At 39.2% G+C, this 23892-nt stretch overlaps 1 protein-coding gene across 1 annotated transcript in view; it reads left to right on the top strand.

The window, feature by feature from the left end:
* Positions 1–389: 389 nt before the first annotated feature.
* The window catches only part of MTMR12 (myotubularin related protein 12), a 33651-nt gene continuing 10148 nt past the window's right edge, over positions 390–23892 (top strand). Inside the window, exons 1-10 of the mRNA XM_061355668.1 lie at positions 390–564; positions 9072–9126; positions 10364–10500; positions 12238–12310; positions 13538–13668; positions 14300–14393; positions 16920–17043; positions 18168–18243; positions 19706–19812; positions 21956–22080. Of these exons, the coding sequence (XP_061211652.1) occupies positions 505–564; positions 9072–9126; positions 10364–10500; positions 12238–12310; positions 13538–13668; positions 14300–14393; positions 16920–17043; positions 18168–18243; positions 19706–19812; positions 21956–22080 (982 nt within the window). The 5' untranslated portion in view covers positions 390–504. The remainder of the gene's footprint in view (positions 565–9071; positions 9127–10363; positions 10501–12237; positions 12311–13537; positions 13669–14299; positions 14394–16919; positions 17044–18167; positions 18244–19705; positions 19813–21955; positions 22081–23892) is intronic.

Consider the following 23892-nt stretch of genomic DNA (forward strand, 5'->3'; position numbering starts at 1 on the left):
GTGCAGGGACACCTTCCCCTGGACCACCTCATGTTCCAACACCTTCCACTGGGACACTTCCACAGGGGCTCCATGGAACGCACGGATCCATCGGGAGCGCGGCGCAGGACTCGCTGTGCTGGGGCACAGCGCGGAAGGTACGACCCTATTGCTGCGGGGTACGGAAACAGCGCCCCCAGCGGCCGGGGCCGCGCCCCTGCCGGCCTCCCTTTCCTCCGGCCACCGTCCCGCCTCCTCCGGGCAGTCCCGCTCTAGGCCAATAAGAGCAGCGTGCTCTTATGACTGACAGCTGCTCTACCCAATAGGAATTGGGCACGGCGGGGCCGTGAAGTCTAGCATGGCCGGCGGCCCTGGAGGAGCGGGCAGGCAGTGGGCTGTGGGCGGGGTCAGTTACGTGTGCCGGATACCACCGCCCGCGCTGCTGTGGACCCTTGAGGAGAGGCGGCGGGGAGTGGTGCCGGTGCTGCCGTGGGCTCCAGGGGCGGACGGGAGGCGACCGGAACCATGTTGGGCAGCGGTGCCAGGGCGGCCAAGCCCTCCTTCGTCTCCTACATCAGCCCGGAGGTGCGGGGTTGGCGGGGCTGGCGCTGCCGCCCCGTAGGAGGCGGGCGGCGGCGGCCCCTGAGGGGTGCCGGGAGGGAAGGGGCCGCGGGTGAGGAGAGGGGAGCGCGGAGCTGTCAAGTTGCCGCACCCCCTAGGGGTCCTCCGTGCCCCGGCGGAGGTGCCGTCAGGGCCGCGGCAGCTGCCGTGAGCGGCCGGGCTGGGCGGGGGAGCTGCCGGGTGTGCAGCGGGAGTTTTCCATGGGGAGTTGTGAAGCGCATCTTGGGACGGGACGGGAATGTGGTTGGAACAAGGCTGGTGTGAGCGTTGTTCGGTGTGCTGTTTCCCCAGGAGCGAGGGGAAGCGTCTTGTTTCTCCGGAAAGCTTAAAAGATGTAGTCGGCAAGTCATGTGTAAGCTGGTTGTTTTTGTGGTAGTTCACTTGAATAGTTTTGGTAACCAGCGACCACATGTCATCGTGACTGTTCATCTTGTAAGGTGGCACTCTCCAAACCTGTTTTTCTTAATGTCCCTTAACATGACTTCATGCCCAGTGTGTGCTCTATGTAAAGTCCTTTTTTTTTTCACTAGAGCCCTGCGTGTCTTTCTTTAACAGCTCGATGCTGAACTCTTGGCTATGCATATCGTTCCCACTGTTCTTCCTGTTGTCCTTTCACTTATTTATTGAAACTTACATTGGCAGTTTGACTAAAGTGGTTTTGGACTCGATTTATTGAAGTCATGTTGTTAGCAGATGGTATTAGATCAGTATTGTTACTCAGTATTCCTTCATTCTTATTCCTGGCAAACAGCTGTTTTCTAGGAAGACAAATCTGCGTGAAAACTTGCCATTTGTGGGGTTGCTTTTATCCCTTTCCTAGTTATTTGTAGTCTGTGTTAAACTGGTTCTTCTTAGTTGTTCAGTTCTCTTGACAGCCTCCTAATGAGGAGATTTTTGGCAATCTTGTTAGCTAATAGAGTTTGTCACTGATAGGAACTTGGAGAACCTGAGGCTTTTGTTTTTCACCGAGTGAAATAACAGTGTAGAGTTGTTATATCTGTAGTCAGCTATGTTGTTCAAAACTTATGTGCTTTGATAGCAACTCTGGTTCTATATGTTGTTCAGGCCTGGTGACTTCTTTCATCAGTTTACTTTAAAAAATTTCTATCTTGCGTTTCCCAGTGAAAATGAATGTAAAAGATAGCTACAAGTATTTCTGGAGTCAGCAAACATAGTTCTGTGTGAAGTCAGTCTTTCACCTTAAAGTCAGTTTTTCACCTTTGCTGCAAAAAATGGCCAGTGCAAAAGGGTACAAGTCAAATGTATGTGTAGTGCAGTAAGATACTGAATAATGGAGAACTTTAACTTGATTGTAACTTCAGTAATGTATCTCTTCAAATATGATCCTGACAGCTGCTGGAAGAATAAGAAAGGTGTTTAGTGTTGGAAGATGAAGCTCTTAGTGAAATGTCCTAATGCACTAGAGCTTGTAGTCATTCACTCTGTATGTGTTCATGCTGCTTTTAACAGTCTCCTTTATTTTTCGCCTTAAATTTAAGAATTTCATGGACTCTTGCAGTAGAAGCTTTGAAATATAGACCTGACTTCTACCACAGAATTGGTGTCTCTCTTGCACCTTCAAAAGCTAGGTGAAACTGAGGGCTGATGACAGTAACAAGTAAAGCATGTTTAAGTCTTTCCTCTGTTGGGTGGTGTTCTCTTTTTTGACAGCCTATGACTGCCTCAGTGGGATGGTTACAGAAAGCTGAAGACTAGATTTTTATGAGGATTAAAAACAAAGCTTCAGATGTGTGATGAAACCTGTGAGGCTACTTGGGGATTTGGAAGAAGCATGTTGATTAGATATCCTAAAATAAACAGAAATGAGCATCTGTAAAGGAACTGTATTCTGTAGGCACCTGAGAAAATAACTTTTTGAACACAAATTTCCTGCACATGTTAACTTTCTTGTAGTTGAGTTTTAAAACTTTAGCAAGACTAATAGAACAGTGGCGATACTTAATGTATTACATGGAATGTAGTTTGGTTAACCAGGAACTTTCCTTTCATCAAGGTAGGGTAACTCCCAGGTGCTTGGGGAAGATTATAGGAGACAGGTATGTTCAGTGTGATGCTTCCTCTATTAGACTCTGTAAGAATGTGAGAAACAGCAGTTCAGGAACATCATGAGCGTGAGGCTACATCTAAATAGCATCTGAGTTAATGGTCAGTGAAATTATGGAGCCTTGCCTCAAATCTGTTTATACTTCTAAGCTGCAGCAACTTTTTCTGTGCAGTACAGAGCAATATTCCACTGTTGCACTGTAGTCCCCCTTGCTTGCAACTTCCAGATTCTTTGGGCTTGTCCTTGTTTGCTTGGAAAGTTGTTTGAGACCTTAAGCTGCTGCTTCTAGGTTAGGGGAGCCCTAGAATAAGAAAATGGATCAGGCAGAGCTGAGTTTTGTTCTAGCCACATCTTCTGTTCTTCATCAGATACCTGAGGGACACACTAGGTAATGCTCAGGAAAATAAAACCAAGTTAGCTTCAAGCTGCTGTTGGGGTTTGTTTTATTATGAGAAGGAACAGGAACTCTATTCATATTAGTATAGGCAAGATGGAAGTAAGGAGTGAATGGAAAATGCTGTTTGCTAAAGGAACAGAAGTAATTTCTCCTGTGATACACCAGTCTGGAAAAGCAGTGTTTTTGACATCTCACTAAATAGAACCTAGTTATGCTCTGTTACATGGAACCACAGATCAATCAGTGGTCTGTTGAGAGCAAGACTGTAGGATGTTGATATTAATGACACACTTCCGCTCAGGACAGACTTGGCTACCCTGCAGGAAGTGGGGTGAATGCTAGGGTATAAAGTCAATGTTTTGACATGTCTGATCACAGACTAGGAATATTTGTCTGTGGAGACATAGAAACAAGAACCAATGAATTACTTCATGATTTCTAACTCTTAATATTTCAAAACTGAAAGCATTTACACAGCAAACAAGCTGGATGATATTTTCCTTAAAAAAATTTATTTGAATAAAATGTGGATATTAAACTTGATTTGAAGATTAATGCTACTTTGTGAATGCATCCTTAAAAGTTAAATCCTTCGTGTTAATTCTTATAGGATATTAGTTCTTGTATTAGCCCTTATTAAAAGTTTGTTCTCCTTCATGGTGCTTTGTCTCTTAAACTGGGTACTGCTGTTGGCTCATAACCACTGTGAATTCTTGCTTGTGAATCTTGGTGTTGTATGTTTTTTAGTAATCGCTTTTAAAATGGGATGATGTCCCTCCTAAATTGGAGTGATGGAACTGAAGGATGATATAAGGAATAAGAGTTACCAGGGCAGACAGCTGGGCTCAGGACTGACATGGGGGAAGCTGGGCATTGATGTCAGAGGAGATGGACAGTACAATGTGAGGAAAGAGGAAAGGGTAAAAGATGAAACAGACATGGAAAACATGTGCTATGATCTAATGGACTATTGGATAATGTAGCTGTGAAAGGAAGGAAAACAGAGATTATTTTTAGTACTTTAATAAAAGTGTAGTAAATATCTCCTCTGAGTTGTATGACACAACATGGGATTAGGCTTGTTTGACCAAGACAGAATCTTTCAGAAAATACGAAGACTGTATTGTGGTTTGTTTATGAATACAAACTGGATGCTAGGCATACACACAAGTGTTTCCTCCTTCGCATGAAATTCCAGTGGAACTGTTAGAAGTTTGATTTATTTTACTCATCAATACTTTATTTGCTTGTAGGAGCACCGCAACCAACTTGCAAAGATTTCAGCCTACAGTTTGACTTTTACAACAGACAAAGATAAATGTATGGTTAAGAAAGCTATCTCAGACCTCTGTCACCTTTCGGTGAAGTATAAGTAAAAAAGAAATGGATGTTCACAGTAAGCCTCACCATGGTGTAAGAGCTTCTCAGTGCAGAGATTTCTTCTGAAAAACTGTATAGCAACATTAAAATAGCCTGTGTTCTCATAGCACTGCTGTTTGCTGTCAGCCTTGAAAGAATGTGTTTCAGACAGCACTCTTGATATGAAGAAGAGATAACTTGTTCCTTCAGTACTTGAGTCTAATAAGCAATGTTTTGTTTTCCTCCAGTATGTTTACTAAAAATCTGGTTTTTATTGTTGGAATTACCTCTAGCACAAATGTCCAGCTATGACTAAGTGATGAGGTGGGTTCAGAGTTTACAGCATATGGTTTGCTGCAGCAGACTGTATCTGTGGGCTCCCTGATGAGAGTGGTAAGCAACACCCAGCATCAATAGACCTATATACATCTTCTGTAATACTGATTAAAAAAAAAAAAAAAAAGAAATCCTCTGAAAAGATCCAGGGAATGTTTTCCACTTTTTACTCACTTTCTGGCTACAGTTGTTTACCTCCCTGTGGAGTGGGAGGTGAGAAATTGCTCTCAATTATGGTAAGGCTCTAGGACAAAAAACAGGACTCATTTGGGATCCCTCTCCTGCCCTAACTTTCAAGACCCTATTAATATAGCTTAACTGCTGTTTGACCTGACTGCATTTAATTTCATGATGTCTCACAAGTGGTGGCTCTCTTAAGGCTTCAGCACTTGGGGAAGACAAGTCTCCCTAGACAGACTTGGGGAACATATTTTAGCCCCTCTAAATATATTTTTGGGGTAGAGCTGAATTAGTCTCTGAGTATTGCAAACTGTGCAGTTATTCCCTATACTCGGGTAAAAGCCAAGAAGAAGAGGTTTTCCTTTAGGAAAACAGTGCCTTTATTGAACCAGAGATCTGTAAGAAGCATGGTGTCTCCCTTTCCTGGCAATTGCAGGTTTCATAGTGGAATCAGCTGATGTTCTTAGGATCCTAGCATGGTTTCGGTGGGAAGGGACCCTAAAGTTCATCCAGTTCCAACCTCTTGCCATGGATATAGACACCTTCCACAAGACCAGGTTGCTCCAAGCCCCGTCCAACCTGGCCTTGAACACTGCCAGGGATGGGGCAGCCATAGCATCTCTGGGCAGCCTGTGCCAGGGCCTCACCACACTTCACAGTAAAGAACTTCCTAATATTTAACCTAAATCCCCCCTCTTTCAGTTTAAAACCATTCTCCCTTGTCTGTCCCTACAGACTCTTGTAAAAAGTCCCTCTCCAGGTTTCTTGTAGCTTTTTCAGGCATTGGAAGCTGCTTTAAGGTCTCTCTGGAGCCTTCTCTTCTCCAGGCTGAACAAGCCAAAGTCTCTCTGTCTCCTTACCCAGAGGTGCTCCAGCCCTCACAGCATCTTCATGCCTCTTCTAGACTCAGTCAGGCAGGTCCATATCTTTCTTGTGTCCCCAGAACTGAATGTAGTACTCCAGGTGATACATCATGAGAGTGGAGTAGAGTTGGTTTGAACTAACAAGAAGAATGGTGCATTATGAAATAGTATGATGTGACACATCATCAGCCTACAATTTTGGTATGATTTGGTACTCTGTACTGTTACAATTGATAATGGGGTGTTGCTGTATTGCTTACCATTGTTTGACAGCCTGTAAATAGGAATGTAGGATGAGTGCACAATTGCGAAGCATTTCTGAGAAAGAAGTTTTATAAAACCTTCAGCAAAGTTGAGGTCTTTTTTTCTGTAACTTCAGAGTCAATCCAAAATCCAAATTTTCCTCATTTGTGTGGTGTCATATTCATATCTGCTTTTAGCTGCTGGCTGGTAGTGGTGCTTCTTGTGTTGTACCTTCAGTAAGAAGTGCCAAGATGCTGCTTGAGGCATTCAGAACAGGGAAGCTACAGATGAAGAATTATCTAGAGGTGTGTATGGCTTTTGGTTGGTCATACATGGGAAGTGCTTGCATGCTTAACTTCAACAAATGGTCAGAAGGTGACCTTTCCTGAGGTCTGAGTAGATTTAATGGCTTGTGGAAAGGGACAAACTTGCTTCTGCTGCTTCCCTTTCTTTTGTTTCTATGCTCATCTGACCTGTTGATGAGCCAATTCTGCTAACAATAGGCAGTAACAACAAAACCAAATGTAGCACAAGGACAGATTTTTCCAGCTGATCTTACAAATGGAATTACCTCACCATGTAGTCATACAAACCCAGGGATAAAACGGGTGGGTGAGTATGAACTGTGTGGCTGAATAAAGGAGTGTTGAGGAGGATGCATTTTAGTGTCTGCAGGCTCTTAAAGTAATCCGAAGATCTGTGTTGCCCCCAAACTGAAATCTATTAGAACAATAAGGTTGAAACACAGTGGAAATATGAGCTAAGTTTATGAGTTTCCACACAGCTTGCACTGAATCAGGGCAAGTTAACAACTTTTCTTCATGAAGATCTTTACCTTCTTTTATTTTTTTTTTTAAAGAGCAAATGCAAAATGTGACATTAGTGACATTCTTAGAATTTAATGTGTTTTAATATCTTTCCTTGAAAAATGAGCAGCATGGATTCTTCAGTGTTCATGGGTCACATTCTGCCTATTCAAAGTGCATATTTATGACTTGTATTTAAAATATGGTTTCATTACAGGAACATAAATACTGAGTTTCAAACAGAAGTATTCTGGAATCTTGGCCTTTCGAAGCTGTCCTATGTTATAGGAATTACGCATATAGTACGCCCTTCAAGGTCTGTGGGGTTCTGTCAACACAGAGGGAAACTGGATATTACAAGCTGATCTCTGTGTTTGACTGAGGTCTCTATGCTGCTGGTATGGGATTTAATTAAAATTCTAATTCCTTTCAGAAGATAACCAATCTAGCTTGTAACCAAAACCCAAACCACTTGTTCAAAATTATTCGCCTCTGTGATATCTGCTATAAAAGCTTCATTGTATTTTAACAAATGGGTTTAAGCTCGAAGAACTTACTTGGGGTAAATTTTTTTTTCCTCAGGTCTTATCTACCAACACTACATACACTGGTACTCATAGCAATAAGTACAGGCATTCAAGCAGTACGTACACGTAAGCAGTAGTTGTTGCATGCCTTATATCTTCCGAAGTGAAAGTCACTGGAAAAGCACCTAGTTAAGTATACTGCTTTACTGTTCTCTAGCAGTGATTGTTGGCATATAGTTTGTGAGCAAGTAGTGTTGCATTTAGTTGCACAAAAATAGTGATAGTAGAAGGCATACTAATAAAGGCACTAGTAAACCCAGTTTAGCTTGGAGCTTTGGTTTTACTTAGAGCTACCAGCCGTGAAGAGGCACAGTGGTAAACCTGTATGTATTTCTTTGAAGACAGCAGTGTTCAGCTTGAGCCGTGTTTGCATAGTGATTTATTTGGCTGCCAAGCATGAACTTTGATTAAAATTCACAATATCCAAACTTTGAAGTCCAGGGCAGTAAATTGTGTTGGTTTCTGCATTAGCTGCCAGCTGTAGTTACAGATTTTTTTACTCACACTACCCGCTCTTTCATTTTATAACCTTTGACTCTTTTCAACCTGTCTTTAATGTTTCTGCCGTTCTCATGACGTAGTTTCCTGGTGGTTTTAGTTTTGCTGTGCAGCCTGCAAGCTTTGTTTTGAGTCTTCTGAGTGATGGAGAGCAAGTGTTTATATGAATGGGAAAGGGGGATTATTTTTTATGCTCACAAGAGCCTTTGTTTCTTTGTATTTAATCCAGCAAACCTGTTATTGCTTATGTCTCTTGCCTTGATTTGCAATATCTGACTCTCAGTGTTGATGGCAAACTAAAATTACTGTGCTTACTGCTATGGCCCCAACGGCACTTCCAGTTAACTAATAGTTTTCCAGAAAGACTTCAATGTATGTAAAGGCATTACTAGACTTGGAGAAGGAAGTTCTGAACTAGCTGAGCAGGAAGGGTGTAGCATGTCCTTTAGTTTAATAATCTTTCAGCTGGAGATTTTAGCTCAACTGTCAGTGCCTTAAGACTAGAATAAGTGGTACTGAGAACTTAAGTTTGTTTTGTGGAATTTATGTCCAAACTAAAGGATATCCTGTGGCTGGTTTTATCTCTTGACCCTGGGAATCTGAAATACCTTTCCCTATAATCTTGGTAACTTCCCTATAATCTAGTAACTTTTGTACTTTGACTGCAATAATATATGTAAGAAAATAAAAAACAGTGAAAGATGAAGCTCGAAAAACTGTGAAGGATACCTTAGAAACAAATATTAAGTGTGGAAAAGCTTATGAACAAACTCTGGGAAATGATGGTCTCCAGTGTATGCTTATTTATGTGCGCTGAGAGAATTTAAGAATTACTGAGAATGCTTTATTTCTGTCAGTTACTCACACACGTAATGCATTTCCTATTTATGTGCACAGCTGCATATAACTGACACTGTGGGTATCAAACCTCTGACTTAATTGTTTAGGTAGTAGTCTGATGACCTGCAGTGGAAGGAACACATTGCAAAATTATTTCCTTAATTTAGGAAGTTTTCCTTTGTTTTAGTTTGCTTAGTTTCTAGAATATGAGGAATTTAAGCAGGAAGATGCTGTTATGTACAGCATGTGTTGAAGGTACAATCTTTGCAAAGTAATAATTACTTTTTCTCTCTTTAGGAAGTACACGTAAAGGAACCCATAGAAAAAGAAGTAAATCCTCACTTATTACCAGGTAACTGCTGTATATTGAATTATTACAATTAAAGAAGAAAAAATCAGTCATGTAAATGGTATTTAAATATTTCAATGCGTGCAGCAGACACTTAAGTGGCATCAGTGTCTCAGGTAGTGAATATATTTGGTGTAACATGGGTTACACTATAGGGTGGTGTTTCAATATGAGTTGAAACATGTGGGTTAAAATGTTTCAAGTATCTGTATCTACATAGATGTTGAAAAACTGTAGATTTGAATGTTTGAGTATAGCTTTTTCAAGTGAGTTGCGTATGGAGAACTGTTTATACTTCAGTTAGCCTGTTCTTAGAAGATAAATTTAGGTAGTTTTGTGTTTTGTTCAGGTGGTTTTGGATACTGAAGGCCAGTAACTACTGGAAACATACTTTCTAGTTGCTTTGCTTCTACTGTGAGTTACTTAAACTTTCTGATGCCTCATTCACTGTTTTATGTTTTGGCTTTTTTTTTTTTTTTTTTTTTTATTTACAATTCTTTCTTTTAAAAAATGTTTTCAGAGATCAGGAAAGATGATGTTACTAAGATAAAATACAAGTAAAAGTTTATAACAAGCTAGTATTGTTATGTTGTTTGTTTTGTTTTGTAATAGGAAAGACCAAGAGACTGTCTGATTATACCTCCTAGAATCTGGTTTTAATTTCTTAAAATTGAAGTTCACTTCCTGTTAACTTAAAGATTAGAACTGCAGACTTGTGTTTGAGAAATTTCAAATAGCCCTGGGACCTGTAAAATAAGCAATATCTCCAGTCAAAGCTATGAAAAACTAACTGTGATGAAGTCGTCATAACAAAACCAAATGTTTCAGCATTTTTAGAGCTTAACAGTAAGGAAAATTGGAACAGTTCTAAACTTGTTTGACTGTACAAACTCCTTTTGGTGGGGTTTGGGTTTTTTTGAGTACACTGTATGGCTTGTCTTTGCAACTCCATGTGTTGCTCTCCTACCACTTAGACCAGTCCATGGTAGAGGTATTTGGTTACAGAACTAAGTGTGTGCAGTTGAACAGTGTTCAGTCCATCTTGAGTAGTACTGATAACCTGGAAGGCTTTCAAGGTACAGATTCCAAGAGATGTCTCTTAATGTTTTTGTGTAACAGTGATGGAATATTTTCTCATGTGACAAACTGTGAGGAAGTTAGTGCTGCATTTAACATAGCAGTTTAAATAATTCAATTATAAATGTCAGTTACATTTCAAATCAGTGTTTCTTTTGTACAGGTGAACTGCTGCTTTGTGAGGCAAGCATGGTATATAAATACATACAAGAAGACGGCTCAAACCGTGGCACCTATGGGAAACTTGTGTGCACAAACTTCAAGATTGCTTTCCTTGATGATTCTGCTTCAGATGATAATGTAGGAAGACAAGTCTTCTAATTATGACCAAACAGGCTCTGAAGACATGTAGTATCCCTGACTAAATATTCCTTATATAAGGATACAGAATGAGTATAGCTTTTAAAAACAGTTTTAATAGGTGCAGATTAATTTTAATGGTCTTCATCTGCTTGATCTATGCAGATCCTTCCTCAAACTATCATGACTATTTAAGTAAAAACAGTGCAAGCCTGTGTTAGACATATTTTATACAATTTTGTATCTTATGAATTGGTAATTTTGTGAAGATTAAGTTAAAAGAATGAATTGTTTTGAAAAGTAATGGTCTGTTTAAACCTGATTTCTGATTGCTTGCCTAGCACAAGTTGCAGAAGTGTGAATGTTGTACAATATGTGTCTGAATTTAGGCTACGTCTTGCAGAACATTTCAGGGCTACACAAGACTCAGTAAACTCTTTACTCAGTGGAAATGCTCTATTTAACTGTTTGTGTGGCTCAGTAAAGCTCTGAATTATTCCATCCAAAGTCAGGGGTTGACTGCAAAAATTTAAAAATCAGATACTGTTGATCTGTCAAACATTAAAAAAGTTTAAAAGTTGCCAATTCTTAGAAGTGAATTAAATGTTGTTTTGTTTAGGTGTTCAAAGAGAGCTGTCAAATGGGACTGGTAGTGCCACACCTGTTTTTTGATGTACTTAAGTATCTGAAACAGTCTGGTCCATTTATGTGATAAAAGTGAAGGAAAGCCTGGTATATGGCTCTCAAGTTCGGGATGATCTTAACAGTGAAGAAGAAAGTGATCTGATTGTAATTGGAAGTTTCTTGAGGTAAAATTTCAGGGAGATTAGATGTTACACTAAGGCTTCTGCAGTCAAATACAGGTTTTTGGACCTGCAGAGCCCTTTTCACAGATCACCTGAGATTTGTGCTAACGTTGATAGTAAAGTCGACCATGGTAATTTCCATTCCATCACTAACTTTAAATCTTGGGTTTATAGCATGTTAAGTCAACTATATTTCACTTAACAGAAATTCAGTATTGGCTATCTGATTCAGAGTACTACAGATGTGGAAATATCTTGAATGTGGTTAACTCTGTTCACAGCTGTCTTCATGTAAAATATAATTTGCTGATGTAGTGTACATCAACCTTTTGGTAATAATATATAACAATAGTAGATACCGTAACAGTGTTTAATTGTGGCATCACTCAAATGTCATTTTTAAACTCTGAACTCATGGAATTCTAAAAGTGAGTGAAGCCCCAGATCACTTAGTTTGCCAAAATAGTAGATAAAATAATTTACCCAGTCATAAATCTGGCTGTTATGGTATAATATTCTTGGGATACTTGTTCTTTGAAGAGATTTTCTGTTTCCTGCCAGGTTCCCATAGCAAGGAAACTTGTTATAAAAGGGCTTGGATTACATCAAGTTACTTTATTTCCTGTTTACTGCCGTGATTCTAGTTTGAAAAGCAACTTTCAATACAAATTTATGCTTTGAAGCTATTTGAAAAGTAAAACTCTACGTTTCAGCATGGCTGAGACAAAACTGGATGTGCAGTTTATAAACTATGCCTATGTGTAACCTGCATCTGTGGGTATTTTAGCAACTGTTCTTCAGTGTTCTGCCTTAACAGCTTGTAAAATAAGTAGTTCTGACACTAAAATACATTCTGAACGCATCATGCACTTGTGTTAAGGTGCTACTGCCTAGTATTACGACATTTCTAAGAACGTTTTTCATGTTCTAGGAGCTCCAATTTAAGAATAAGATTGTAGGAGAAAATGACATAACCCTGCAATGTGTAGATCAAATCTATGGAGGTAAGTCAGCTTTCTCCTCTTGTTTGATCGTGCCTCATACTTCAAAGTGTCTTGTAGTCTTGTGCTCTTTGTACATGTACTTCCTTATTAGAAATCTGATAGAGTGGACACTGTGGGGGCCAGGATTGAGTAGTCCAGTAAAGACAGATGCAGATATATTTGACAAAATAACAGATAAGATATACAGAAGAGCTCAGTCGTATCCCTAATGCTTCTTAAAGCTACATTTTTATTATCTTGTTGGGATAAACAAAACAATACCTTGAAAATGGCATGCTTCGAAGAAGAGTGTACTGTGGAAAGTCTCTGATTAAGGTTGGTACACAAGGATCTTCCAGTATGTTGACTAATCCTATAAGTATGGAGACGTTCATTTCATTTGAGCAGTAGCACTGCATAGCAGTACAGATAGCAAATTCCAAACAATGTTTTTTTTTGTTTAAATGAGCTTTGTTTTGTGAGATTCATGGTGTCTTCAGAATGGCAAAGTTGACAGAAAATGAGGTTTTAATTTACAATTAAATTGGTGAATGTTTTGGAGCAGGATTTACAGGTATGCCTGTATTGCTAAAAAAACTAAATGAGAACAGGGCTGGTCATTTGAGAATAGTAGCAAAGGCTTTATTGAGAAGCCTGACCTTGGACAGGTGTCAGAGTATTTAGAATATGTATGAATGGTGGTGTGGATTTGTGAGGGAGTGGTCTAGGGAGAGACTGGTGAAAACTGGTTATAAGACGCTGTTTAATCTTGTATACAGTGGCCTAGCTGGCAGCAGTTGAAGTTCTGAAATTATATATCCTCAAACAGAAGTGAACAAAGGGCTCTCCTGGGGACTTACTTTGTGGTGGCTTAAAAAAAAAAGTAGTTTTTAGGAAGATGGAAAGATCTCAGTTTGACTTTCCTTAGGGCAGAACTACTAAAATATGTTCTTTGTGCATCTCACAACTTTGAACTTACTACACAGTCAGGATGTGAACAGAAATAATCACTCAGCAGCTGGCTTGCTGCAAGTTTGTTTTCTACCTTGCAGGAAGTACCTTGAGTTGGTTTAAGAAAAATAAAGTTAAGTATATTAGCACAGGAGCTTGTCAGTGTGTGTTATAGGGTTTTTACTTGTTAACACTTGGGCTTGAATTAGTTTCTTTCAAAATTTGAAGAGTTAAGCAGGGGTAGCTTTATCAACAGATACTCTTGCTGGTATTTACTTAGACTTTTTAATTTTGCAGTTTATGATGAGAAAAAGAAACTTCTAACTGGACAACTGAGAAAATACCCAGAGAAGTTAATTATCTACTGTAAAGACCTTAGGGTGTTTAATTTCTGTCTGAGATACACAAAAGAAGAGGAAGTGAAAAGAGTAAGTGTAGTAACTTAATTTTTCTTTCTTAAGCTTGGTGTTGAGTGTTTAGTTGTGGGGGTAAGGGAAGGTTGAAATTCATTGAGAGATCCATTAGCGTGTTTTCTGCTCATTCCCAATTGAGAGAGAAAAAAAAGACTGATTTCTAGCTGACCTTCCTCATCAAAGATTGTTATGTATAGCAGCTAAAGATTGAATGCACTGGCTTATTGAAGAAAATCGGAGTGGTATATGAAATCAGCTCAGGCAAATTTGTGAAGCTGTTCTCTTTGTGGTATATAACCTTATTATTTTAGACTTCATCATTTTTCATGTGGAAACAGTTAGTCTCCTGGTAACTAGAGGTCTTTTGACAGGTTAATTTGAGCTCCAAACTAGGAGTCTACTGCCTGTATTTAAATAATGATAATTTTGGAAGTTAAACATGTATAATAATATTTGCTGTTAAGCCACATAGGTGTAGTATCTTGCAGGCAACGGAGAAAGTTTTCTAAAAATCAGTTTTCAGCTGTTGGGAATAGAACCCATTCAACAGTTTTGTTTAAAACGGGACTGGTAAAAAATGTTTTTGTTTTTTTTATGTTTATAGTCTTGCTCTGGTTTTGGGTGCTAATTTTTGGTCCTTTTCTAGATTGTCAGTGGTATACTTCACCATAGCCAGACTCCTAAGCTGCTTAAACGCTTGTTTCTGTTCTCTTATGCGTCAGCTGCCCCAAAAAACACAGGTAAATGGTTTTTTCTTTTTTTGATTTGTCTTTGTTGCATACTGTAAGTTCCTTAAGCAGTCTGGGATGCTTAGTAGCTGAGTTTGTGACTCTGCTCTGCTGGCAGATGGCCCTCAGAAGATTGATTTTTCTGTTGCTATACATTGTTAGATGTGTTGCTAAATCTCTTGATTTCTACTGTTGGTTTCTGTGTCCTTCAATATAGTTACACAGAAACTTTTCAAGCAGGAGTAGCATCACTGGATTGAAAGCTTACGTGTGTGCAAATGCGTTTCATGTGCCTCTGATTAGAGTCAGAGCTTCTTTCTCATTTGGGAAATATTTTGCTTATTTTATCAGTGTGAGTTTTTTTCGTCCTATTGAAGTGAACCAAATGTCTTGCTCTTAATTCTTAAATTACTACATTTTCAGTGGCATCTGACAAAGTATTTCCCTTTTTGCTCTTATTTGCAAGTGATCTGCTTCTCCTAGGCAACTGCAGAAAAAAGCACATAGGTTTGCATAGCAAGGTTTTATTAGACATTTGACTTCCTCTTATAGCTAACTTATTACATAATCTTCCCACTTGATCAGTCTTGGCTGAGTAGTATAGTAAGCTGCAAAATTCAAGATAAAAAAGTTGTCAGTGCACTTTCTAGCATTTCAAAGTTCAGACTTCAACTGAAATAATAGCAATATGTTGAATTAAGAACCTCTTTTGTAATTCACTAGGAACACCTATTCCTTTCTCAAAGGGAAGTTTTGATGTACCCAAATTATTAATCAGACATTTATCAAAATATGTCAAGGGATTGAGGTTAAAATAAATGTGTGGAGATCATATAGTCATGTTCCTGTCCATCTGCACCTCTTTAGAGTAGGTTTAACTGTGGCAAACTTGCCAAGACCTAGTCAGTTGAGTTTTGAACACCTCAAAGGATGGAGACTCCACAACCTTTCCAGACAGCCTGTTTCATTGTTTGACTGTCCTCACAGTGAGAAAGCTTATGTTTAAATGGGATTTGCTGTACTTCAGCTTGTGCACAATGCCTTTTGTCATGTCACTGAGTACAATTGAATCTAGATCAATCTTATTTATTCTCCTCCCCTGCTTACACCCCCAGTCAGGTGTTTATACACGCTGAAAAGATTTCTTGGCCCTCTGTGCCCTTGCGAAGCCTTCTCTCTTCCAGGCTGAATGATCATAGGCCTCAGTCTTTCCTCGTACCAAGTGCTTCCAGCCCTTTGATGATAATGGGCTTACTCTGTACTTGGTCCAGCAAAGTCTGTGCCTGTCTTGTACTGGGGAGCCCAGCCCTGGACACAGCACATCAGGCAAGGTCTCACAAATGCTGATCTGAGAACAACAATCACCTCATTCAACCTGTAGGCAATGGTTTTCTTAATGCAGCCCAAGAATTCATCGTCTGCCTTTGCTGCAGGAGCATATTGCTGGCTCAGGTAGTACCTGCAGCCTTCATCTGTAACTGGTTTTCAGTTTGAACTACAAACGTCAGAAAGATTCTAAGCTTTTCCAGGTATAGAGTAAGTAAAGTGGGAGAAGCCTAGTCTTGATGGCATTGAAGTGTTGTGCCAAAATTCTTTCATATTTTAATAACTATCTTTAATAATAATTGCCTAGTTTCACTCTTTATAAAGTTGTTACAGGACAAACCAAGTAGACTTTAGAAATCGGGGTTTATACCTTTTAAGGCCTGATACTCTTAAAATCTTAAGTTGTCCCGTAGAGCTCATTAATAATACTTGGTTTCCAGCTATAAATTTTTCATCTACTGTATCTTGTTGAGGTGGAAAGTTTCAACTTGCCGTTATACCTTCTGTGGAAAGTCTAGCTCTGTTTGGTATTTCTGTGTTAGCTGATGTTGCAGGAAAATTAATTATGATGGGTGTCTAAAACAATTGCACTTACTCCATAAATTATATGGCTATTATACAAGATCTGAGGCTAAATCAACCTGCTGTTGTAATTCTTGCTGAGGTGACTAAATAGAAATACAGAAATTCTCAACTGAAATGGTTGAGACTTAAATTGCTGTAGTTAATTTTCTTCTCTTACCAAGTGCCTGAAATGTTCTATTCAGTGCAAAATTCCTATCCATGGTAAAAGAATGAACTTTAAATGAAATGCAATACCTGAATTGCAGAAGGGCTTTTGGTATGATTACTAATTCTACATTTAAGTCTGTGTTACTAGATGCCAGTCAGCTGCACTAGTATACAGTGGCATTTGCTGCTCAGCATCCTGGGTTTTAGGCTGGAAGTGAGGACAACCTCAACTGTATCAAGTTCTCTAAGAACAGTAGGAGAAACTGTTCCTGAATTTTTTAGTTAAAGTGGTATTTGACAGAAAGATAAGCTGTTAAAAATCAGACAAGCAGTGTGTTATACAAAGGCATTTTGACTTGGCTTTCTGTACATAAGAGGTCTGGCTTGCCTACCTTAATGAAAACTAACTACTTGATATACGAATGCATTCTTTTTAGATTTCCTGATTGTCTGCAAAGTTAACATTTTTATGTCTGATAGATGGAAGAAACCAAACTGTAATGTTTGATACTCTTGAGGACTGGCGTGATGAGTTGGAGCGGACCAAAGGGAATGTGAAATACAAAGTAGTGACTACCAATGAAGGCTACAGAGTCTCTGAAAAGTAAGCGTGCCCTCATTAATTGTGAGCTTTGGATATAGGTCTCATTAAGATTTGAAAAAATCAGTGCTACCTTTTGAGCATTGTACAATTGTTTAGGGTTTTTTTTCTTTTAGGATCTGGTTTCCATTTTGATTTATGGGATACTTTTGATTTGGGACCTGAGGAGATGATCTTACACAACCCCTCTTCCAGCAGGGTTAACTTCAACATCAGGTCAGGCTATTCAGGAATAGAAAATATGTAGGTTTGGTACCTACACTTCTGTCCTAGTTACTGGTTAGGATGACATTTACTCAGTCATGTACCTTTACTATGGTAAAATATTAAGTTAGATGCACTTGAGACTTTTCTGGTTTAGCTGTGGGACTGAGTGGGGAAAAGATTGTTTAAAGCATGGCTGCAGAATCTGCTGGTGGAAGTTTAGTTGTGTTGCCTTTAGTAGAAGGCTAGAGATGTGTGATTCTACCAGTTCCGCTAAGTAGCATCTGTTCGTGAACCTGTTAGGGTGTATACAAGGCTTTGTGTACTCCTGTTTAGTAGTCCGATCCTGAAAGGCTACAAAGACCTTGGAAATAAAGAGCAGTTTTCAATGGAGTCTTAAATATTTATTCTAGAGCTGTCTTGAGAGACCCAAGCTGAGGTTAAGTACTTATCTTTGTTTCTTTTTTGGGCCTTGAACATTAATAGTGTTGGTTGATATTTGAAATTCATAATAAAACTACATTCTTTTAATTGTGATGTGAATGGCTTAGAAGGCATGGAAACAGAACTAGTTCTCTAATACTAAAAATCTTTTTGAAAAACCAAGTGAGAGAACTGAGGTGGTATTAACAACCAATGTTACAATTAAATGTAGGACTTAATTACAGGCTTGGAAAGACTGCAATTAAGTGGGTAATGTTGCAGTGAAAATAATAAAGAGCTCAAGATTGGAAGAAACCTTATCCAGCTGAAAGTAAGGGGGGGGTGTTGAGGACAATATAATTATATTGTAGGAAAGATTATTGTAGCAGTAAGGTGAATATATAATTAATGTGGGCTAGAACACTCATCATCAGTGAAATGAACTTTGAGGTTGTTCTTTGTTCAGTTCTTAAGTGCAAAAATCTTTTCTGTTATCTTAGGCTACCTTTGTATTTTGTTGTTCCCATATGTGTTTCTGAAGAGAGTATCTTGAAGTATGAAGGCAGAGGCATTCCTGTGAGTATGTATTTGTGGCTGGGGGTAAGAAATCTTATTGAGAAGACAAAATTCCAACTAGCATTTTGGATATTGGTGCATATTATTTTCAAAACTTTTTTTTTTATAGCTCACACATATACCTAGTCACCTTAGAAGGGGAAACAGATGGTGGAAGAAGCACTCAAAGTAGTCTGTATTCTCTTAATCAGTACAAAACAAAACATACGTATGGTTCACAGTGTACATTTACTTGCCAGATGTCTGGTGTCCTATAGTCTACATACACTAGTAGTCTTTCTATCCATCAGCCTGTTTTTCATTAGAATGACTACTGATTGGCATCTAGCTGTGGCAGGATGTAGGGCTTCAAATGCTGTTTGAATACTGAGGTGAAGGCCATCCATGTACAGGTAGAGCCGAATACTTCTAGTTATGTAGCCTGGGTGATGATAAGTACTGTAGCTGTGATGATGCATCACTTTTCAAAACTAGCTCTACCAGTTTCAACAGAAAATTAAGTTAAATATAATGTTTTTTAGCTCATAGCAGACTGGCTTTGCCTTTCTGCCTTGTACCAGAGTTTAAGAACCAGTAAAGCAGAGTAGATGGAAACAAGGAGCAAAGTAACTTCACTTATGAGAGCTTACATTAGTTGTGGCATGTCCATCAAATTTGCCAAGAAAAACAACATTCTCTTCATGCTCTTAAATTAATTGGCCCATGGAGTAGATAGTGCTGTACTGTTCTGCCTAAGGTGTCCTTTCAGATAGTGGAACTCAAAATAGTTTGATTCACTTGTTCTTGGTAGTCAACCAGGCAAATTTCAGTGGCTGTTACACAGAAATGGAAGCAATTCTTTCACTGCATCTTGCATTCATGGGTTCATAGAGTAGTTTGGGTTGGAAAGGACCTTGAAAGGTTGTCTAGTAATACCTGTAACTATGCAATCTTATTCAGTTGTAAAAAGTTCAGTATCTTATTTCCTGTGCCTAGATGACCCCTTATGCATGTCTCATGGAAAAGCATGACAGTGTATTTGTTATGAGTTATTTCAAGGCTGAACTATAAGAAAAACACAGCTATATCTATGTGGAGAAACTGATGGCTAATATAAGACTTATTTCTAAAAGCCATCTTGCTATGGCCTATCTTTCACATAATTTGGCCATAAATGTTATGATCAATTTTGTTTTTTTCTATGAGAACATTAGAGGAAGTAATGTTCTGCTGTAATCTGACACTGTATATTTACCTGTTCATGTGTAAAGCTCAAAACTTCCAAGTGATAACACTGAGGCATGCCTGTATTGAGGCACATTGCAGATGTAACAGTTTGCTTCTATTGATGTGTTCACTGAGTACACCAAAAATTCAATGAAGCACAGCATAGAGAAATTTCTTGTCATCACTTGTCACTTAAGAAATGCTTTGTAGAGAGCAGTTTACCAATTTACATCACCTGGTCAATGTTTTTCTGCAGATCTGGTGTTGGTCTTGCCATAACGGTGCTGCTCTTCTCAAAATGTCTGCATTTCCCAAAGAACAGGATGACATCACTTCACAAACACAAAAAGCCTTCTTGGATGGGTCAGTAATAGCTATTCTGTCCACAACACTTTGCTTGGTATGGACCTTGCTTCTCTTTTTCCATATATGCTATATCTTTAAGCTTGCACGCATCAGGAAACAAATTCTAAATGTAGAAGCAGTTTTCTGTAGTGGAATGGGTTTCATCACTTGGCCTGACAGCATCTGTCAGTTGTGCAGGACTGTAACATCACTGACGGCTTTGTGGAAACACACATCAGATGAATATGTGTACAAACTGTGATGTATTATTAAGTAAAGCAGCACCAAAGCCTGTAGTTCTTAAGTACAGCTAGTGTACCATTAGCTGATGGGCTCAGTTGTGTCTGCAAGTAAGAAAAGTGTAGACCCCATCTCTAAATATGGATTTGCAAGCTGAGTTTTAAGTTTTTCTGAATTCTGTCTTATGAGAACTAGATTCATGTTCTTAAATAACTTTAAAGTGACCTAAAATGACTGAGACAATCTAACAGCTCACTGCTGCTACTTTCAGATGTGATGACAGACAGCAGTTTGATTCAGCTGAGGTAGTGAGCTGAATTAGCTCAGCAGTTTGAGAAATGCCAAAGTTAACATAAGGGCAAGAGCATAGCTGCCTGTCTGAGTTACTGCAAGAACAAAAGATGGCTTTTTCCTCTGCTTTCTCCAACCTGTTGAGTGTCCTTGAGAAAACTTCTCTTCTTGCAGCAAGCTGTTAGATCAGGCTAATATGTACGATTTTTACTGCTTCACTGCTATCTCCTTTCTCCTCATAGGTGAAGAACCCATTAATTGCATAGAACTAACAAAAAATAGCTTGATTAGGCTTTTAAAATCTTTCATTTACAAAATTAATTATACTTGTATGGGAAAGGCTTTGATCCTTCCTGCATTTGCTTTCAAGTTTCTCCCCTGAAATGGAGAGGTTTACATGAGTTATAAGTCTTCTTAATGCTATTTCATAATGTGAAAGTAAGTAAAACTAGCAGTAAGCTGTAGCAAGGTATTGACTGGTATTTTGATCCCTTGTCTGGGGCCATCTGAACTTGGGACATTACTGATGGTTTTCTTTGCTATGGAGTACTGGTGATTAACCACTAGTGCTTAAAAATTTATCTAAAAAATTGTCTAAAAGGGTGTGTTAACATGCCATTGTAATAATGGTCTGAACTCAAGCACATGGCATGTGTTTACAATTAATGGCTTCTTATTGAAAAAGCTGTCCAGAGCTAGATCTTCTAGCACAAACTGTTTGCTTCATTGTGGAACAAGTATTGTGGTTGACAAGTGATTGCTTTCCCTTAATTCTCTTATCTGATACGTCTTCTGGTAGGTCTAGTAAAATGCATATCTGATATGGAACCTGTAGTTCTCACTTTAAGCAGGTTACGATGCTACAGCAAACAAGAAATAAAGTACTCTGTCCTGTCATAGCAATGCCTGCAAGGCTTCGCTTCTGAGCCATGAGCTAAGGCAGCTTTTCCCTAATCTTGACAATAGAAAGCCAATATGACAACGGAGGTATTTACTAAGCTGATGTTCATCTGAGCTCAAGAGAGTGAAAGAGAAGGGGACATTCTGGGTCGAATGCAAAGCTTCATCTAGCCTGCTATTTTTTTTCCTCTCCTTCTAGGGGAAAAAAAATATCAGATATGCAGGGAATTTCAAGGCAGGTATACTGTCTTGTTTGAGTTTCTTTCTTTTGTGTTTTGCTAGCAGACCTAGCAGCTAGGTATCAGAATGCAAGTGGATGGTAAAAGTCTAGAAAAACAGTGTCTCCTAGGAGGTTTGGGTATTTCTATCTATCTTTTCTTTTTGGATTCATCTCTAAACAGCCTGTTCGTGAAGTAATTTTAGTGTTATTTAGTGAAGACAATCCTAAAGAAGCAGTAGCAAAAAACAAGTAATGCTTGTAATATTCATAACTGCACAAATCTTTTATCAGTGGAACAGTTAAGAGCAGCAAAACTTGTCAAAAGCTTGTAGACAAGCTTCCAGCCAGTATTTAAAAATGCTTTAAGGCCATTAGCTTTCCAAGTGTATATCCTTTGGTATTCATCTTTTTTCCAAAACATGCCCATTAACTTTGTCTTCAGTAATAATAGCTGGTACATTATTTGGCTTGTAAAGCAGGTGGCTTTAATCTCTTGATGATTTGATTTAGAATCTATAAGACAATTAGCAAACCTCCCTATGAACTCCTGAAGATGGATGACTTGTCAAGCAGCCTTCCCTCTCTGCAAGATATCCAGACAGCATACACAAAATTTAAACAACTGTTTTTGATAGGTAAGTCAAACTTTAAAGTAGTCTTTAGTCTCTAAAGTGACTTAGATGCAAAACGTAACAAGCATGTTTTATGTCTTATGAATGCAGTCCTTGTCTTGATTGGAGTCTTGATGGTGGTTAAAACCAGATTTTTAAATACAACTGAGGAGTGTGCTTGTGACTGACATGTTAAGAGGTTTGTAATTCTTAGACTTAGTACCTCTGGCTAAACAGTCACAGTATCTGCAAGAGTGACTGGACTTTAAATGGTAGCTGGAATACACCAGCTGGATCAAAATTTATGGGGGAGCCTTTTCAGTCCTGTGGGGCCCACTAAAGTTAAGTGTGAACCTTTTGAGCCTTTGCACCATGTCAAGAGATGAGTCTGAATGCCAATTTATTTTTGCACTGGCTTTTGTTACAAACTATTCACGTCACAAAATGTGAAGCAGAGGTTGCCTAAGACTATCACTGACTGTAGGACTGAAACATGACTACTGTAAATAGTAAGTCTACTTAAAAGAAATTAAAGTGAGAGTTGCGAAAGTGTAAGCTAGGCTTTTGGACACTTTTATGAGACTCTTAACTATACTGCTGTCATGAAACTACTTCAAGCTCACTTCTTGGCATGAAAAAAGCTCCACACATGTTGCAACTGTGCAGTGTGCCACTGGACCATTTTGAACAGTGGGTCCTCTACAAGATAATGAGGGTCAATGTTGCAATAGCCTCTAGTGGCATATGGAACACTGGGGCAGTTCACCTGTGGCTGTTGATGTGGGATGTAACTGAAGGGATCATCATTGAGGAACTGTATATTTGTAGCATAGCCTACAGACAGTAACCAAGTCCTGCTGGTTTTATACATGGAATTTAGCTGATAAATTGACATAATTGGAAACAAACGGTTTCTGGGAAATATGTACTGAACCTCTGGTCGTTCAGCTCTGGGCACTCTAACGTAAGAAGAATGTGGAGCTATTGGAGTGAGTCCAGAGGAGGCCATGAAGGTGTTCTGAGGGCTGGAGCACCTCTTCTGTGAAGGCATGCTGAGAGAGTTGGGCTTCTTCAGCATAGAGAAGAGACTACTCTGCAGAGACCTTCAAGCAGCTCCCTATTCCTAAAATGGGTCAACAAGAAATCTGGAGAGGGGCATGTACTGATAGGACAAGGGGGAATGGCTACAGGATGGAATGGAAACAGGGTAGATTTAGATTAGCTATTAGGAAGATTAGGAAGAAAGTCTTTACAGTAAGGCACTGGCACAGGTTGCCCAGAGAGGCTGTGGCTGCCCCATCCCTGGCAGTGCTCAAGGCCAGGCTGGATGGGACTTGGAGCAACCTGATCTAGTGGCAGGTGTCCCTGCCTGTGACAAGGGGGGTTGGAACTAGACAATAGCCTTATGGTCTCTTCCAAGCTAAACCATTCTATTCCTCTATAAACTTCCAATATAACTTAACTTTCTTAAACACATGCCTAATCTGAAGTTTCAGTTCTAAAAATTCTCATTAAGTAAAGTAGAAACCACAGTAGCATAGCTGATTGCAAGAGGATTTTGATGGGAACAGCTTGGATCCTCTTAAATTGCTCATTTTATTTGAAATGTGGCAAAGGCAGATGCTGGTTTTGCTAGACTGCTCACAAGTCTCAGTGTATGCCACTTGCCCACATACTTGGAGGCTTTGAGCACTTCAGTTCTCAAATCCTTGTGGAGTACTTCTTTGTGATCCTACAAGATAGGGAGGAAGGAAAAGCTTGCTCTTTATTGTGAGGTCATTAGCAAAATACCTTGAGTAAGAGGTAAAACAAGCTGTAAGTATTTTCTTGTGCCTT

Source organism: Neopsephotus bourkii, unplaced genomic scaffold (assembly GCF_033783945.1).
Source record: "Neopsephotus bourkii isolate Nb327-2 ecotype Australia unplaced genomic scaffold, CSIRO-AGI_Nbou_v1 NB_822, whole genome shotgun sequence".
NCBI lineage: Eukaryota > Metazoa > Chordata > Aves > Psittaciformes > Psittacidae > Neopsephotus > Neopsephotus bourkii.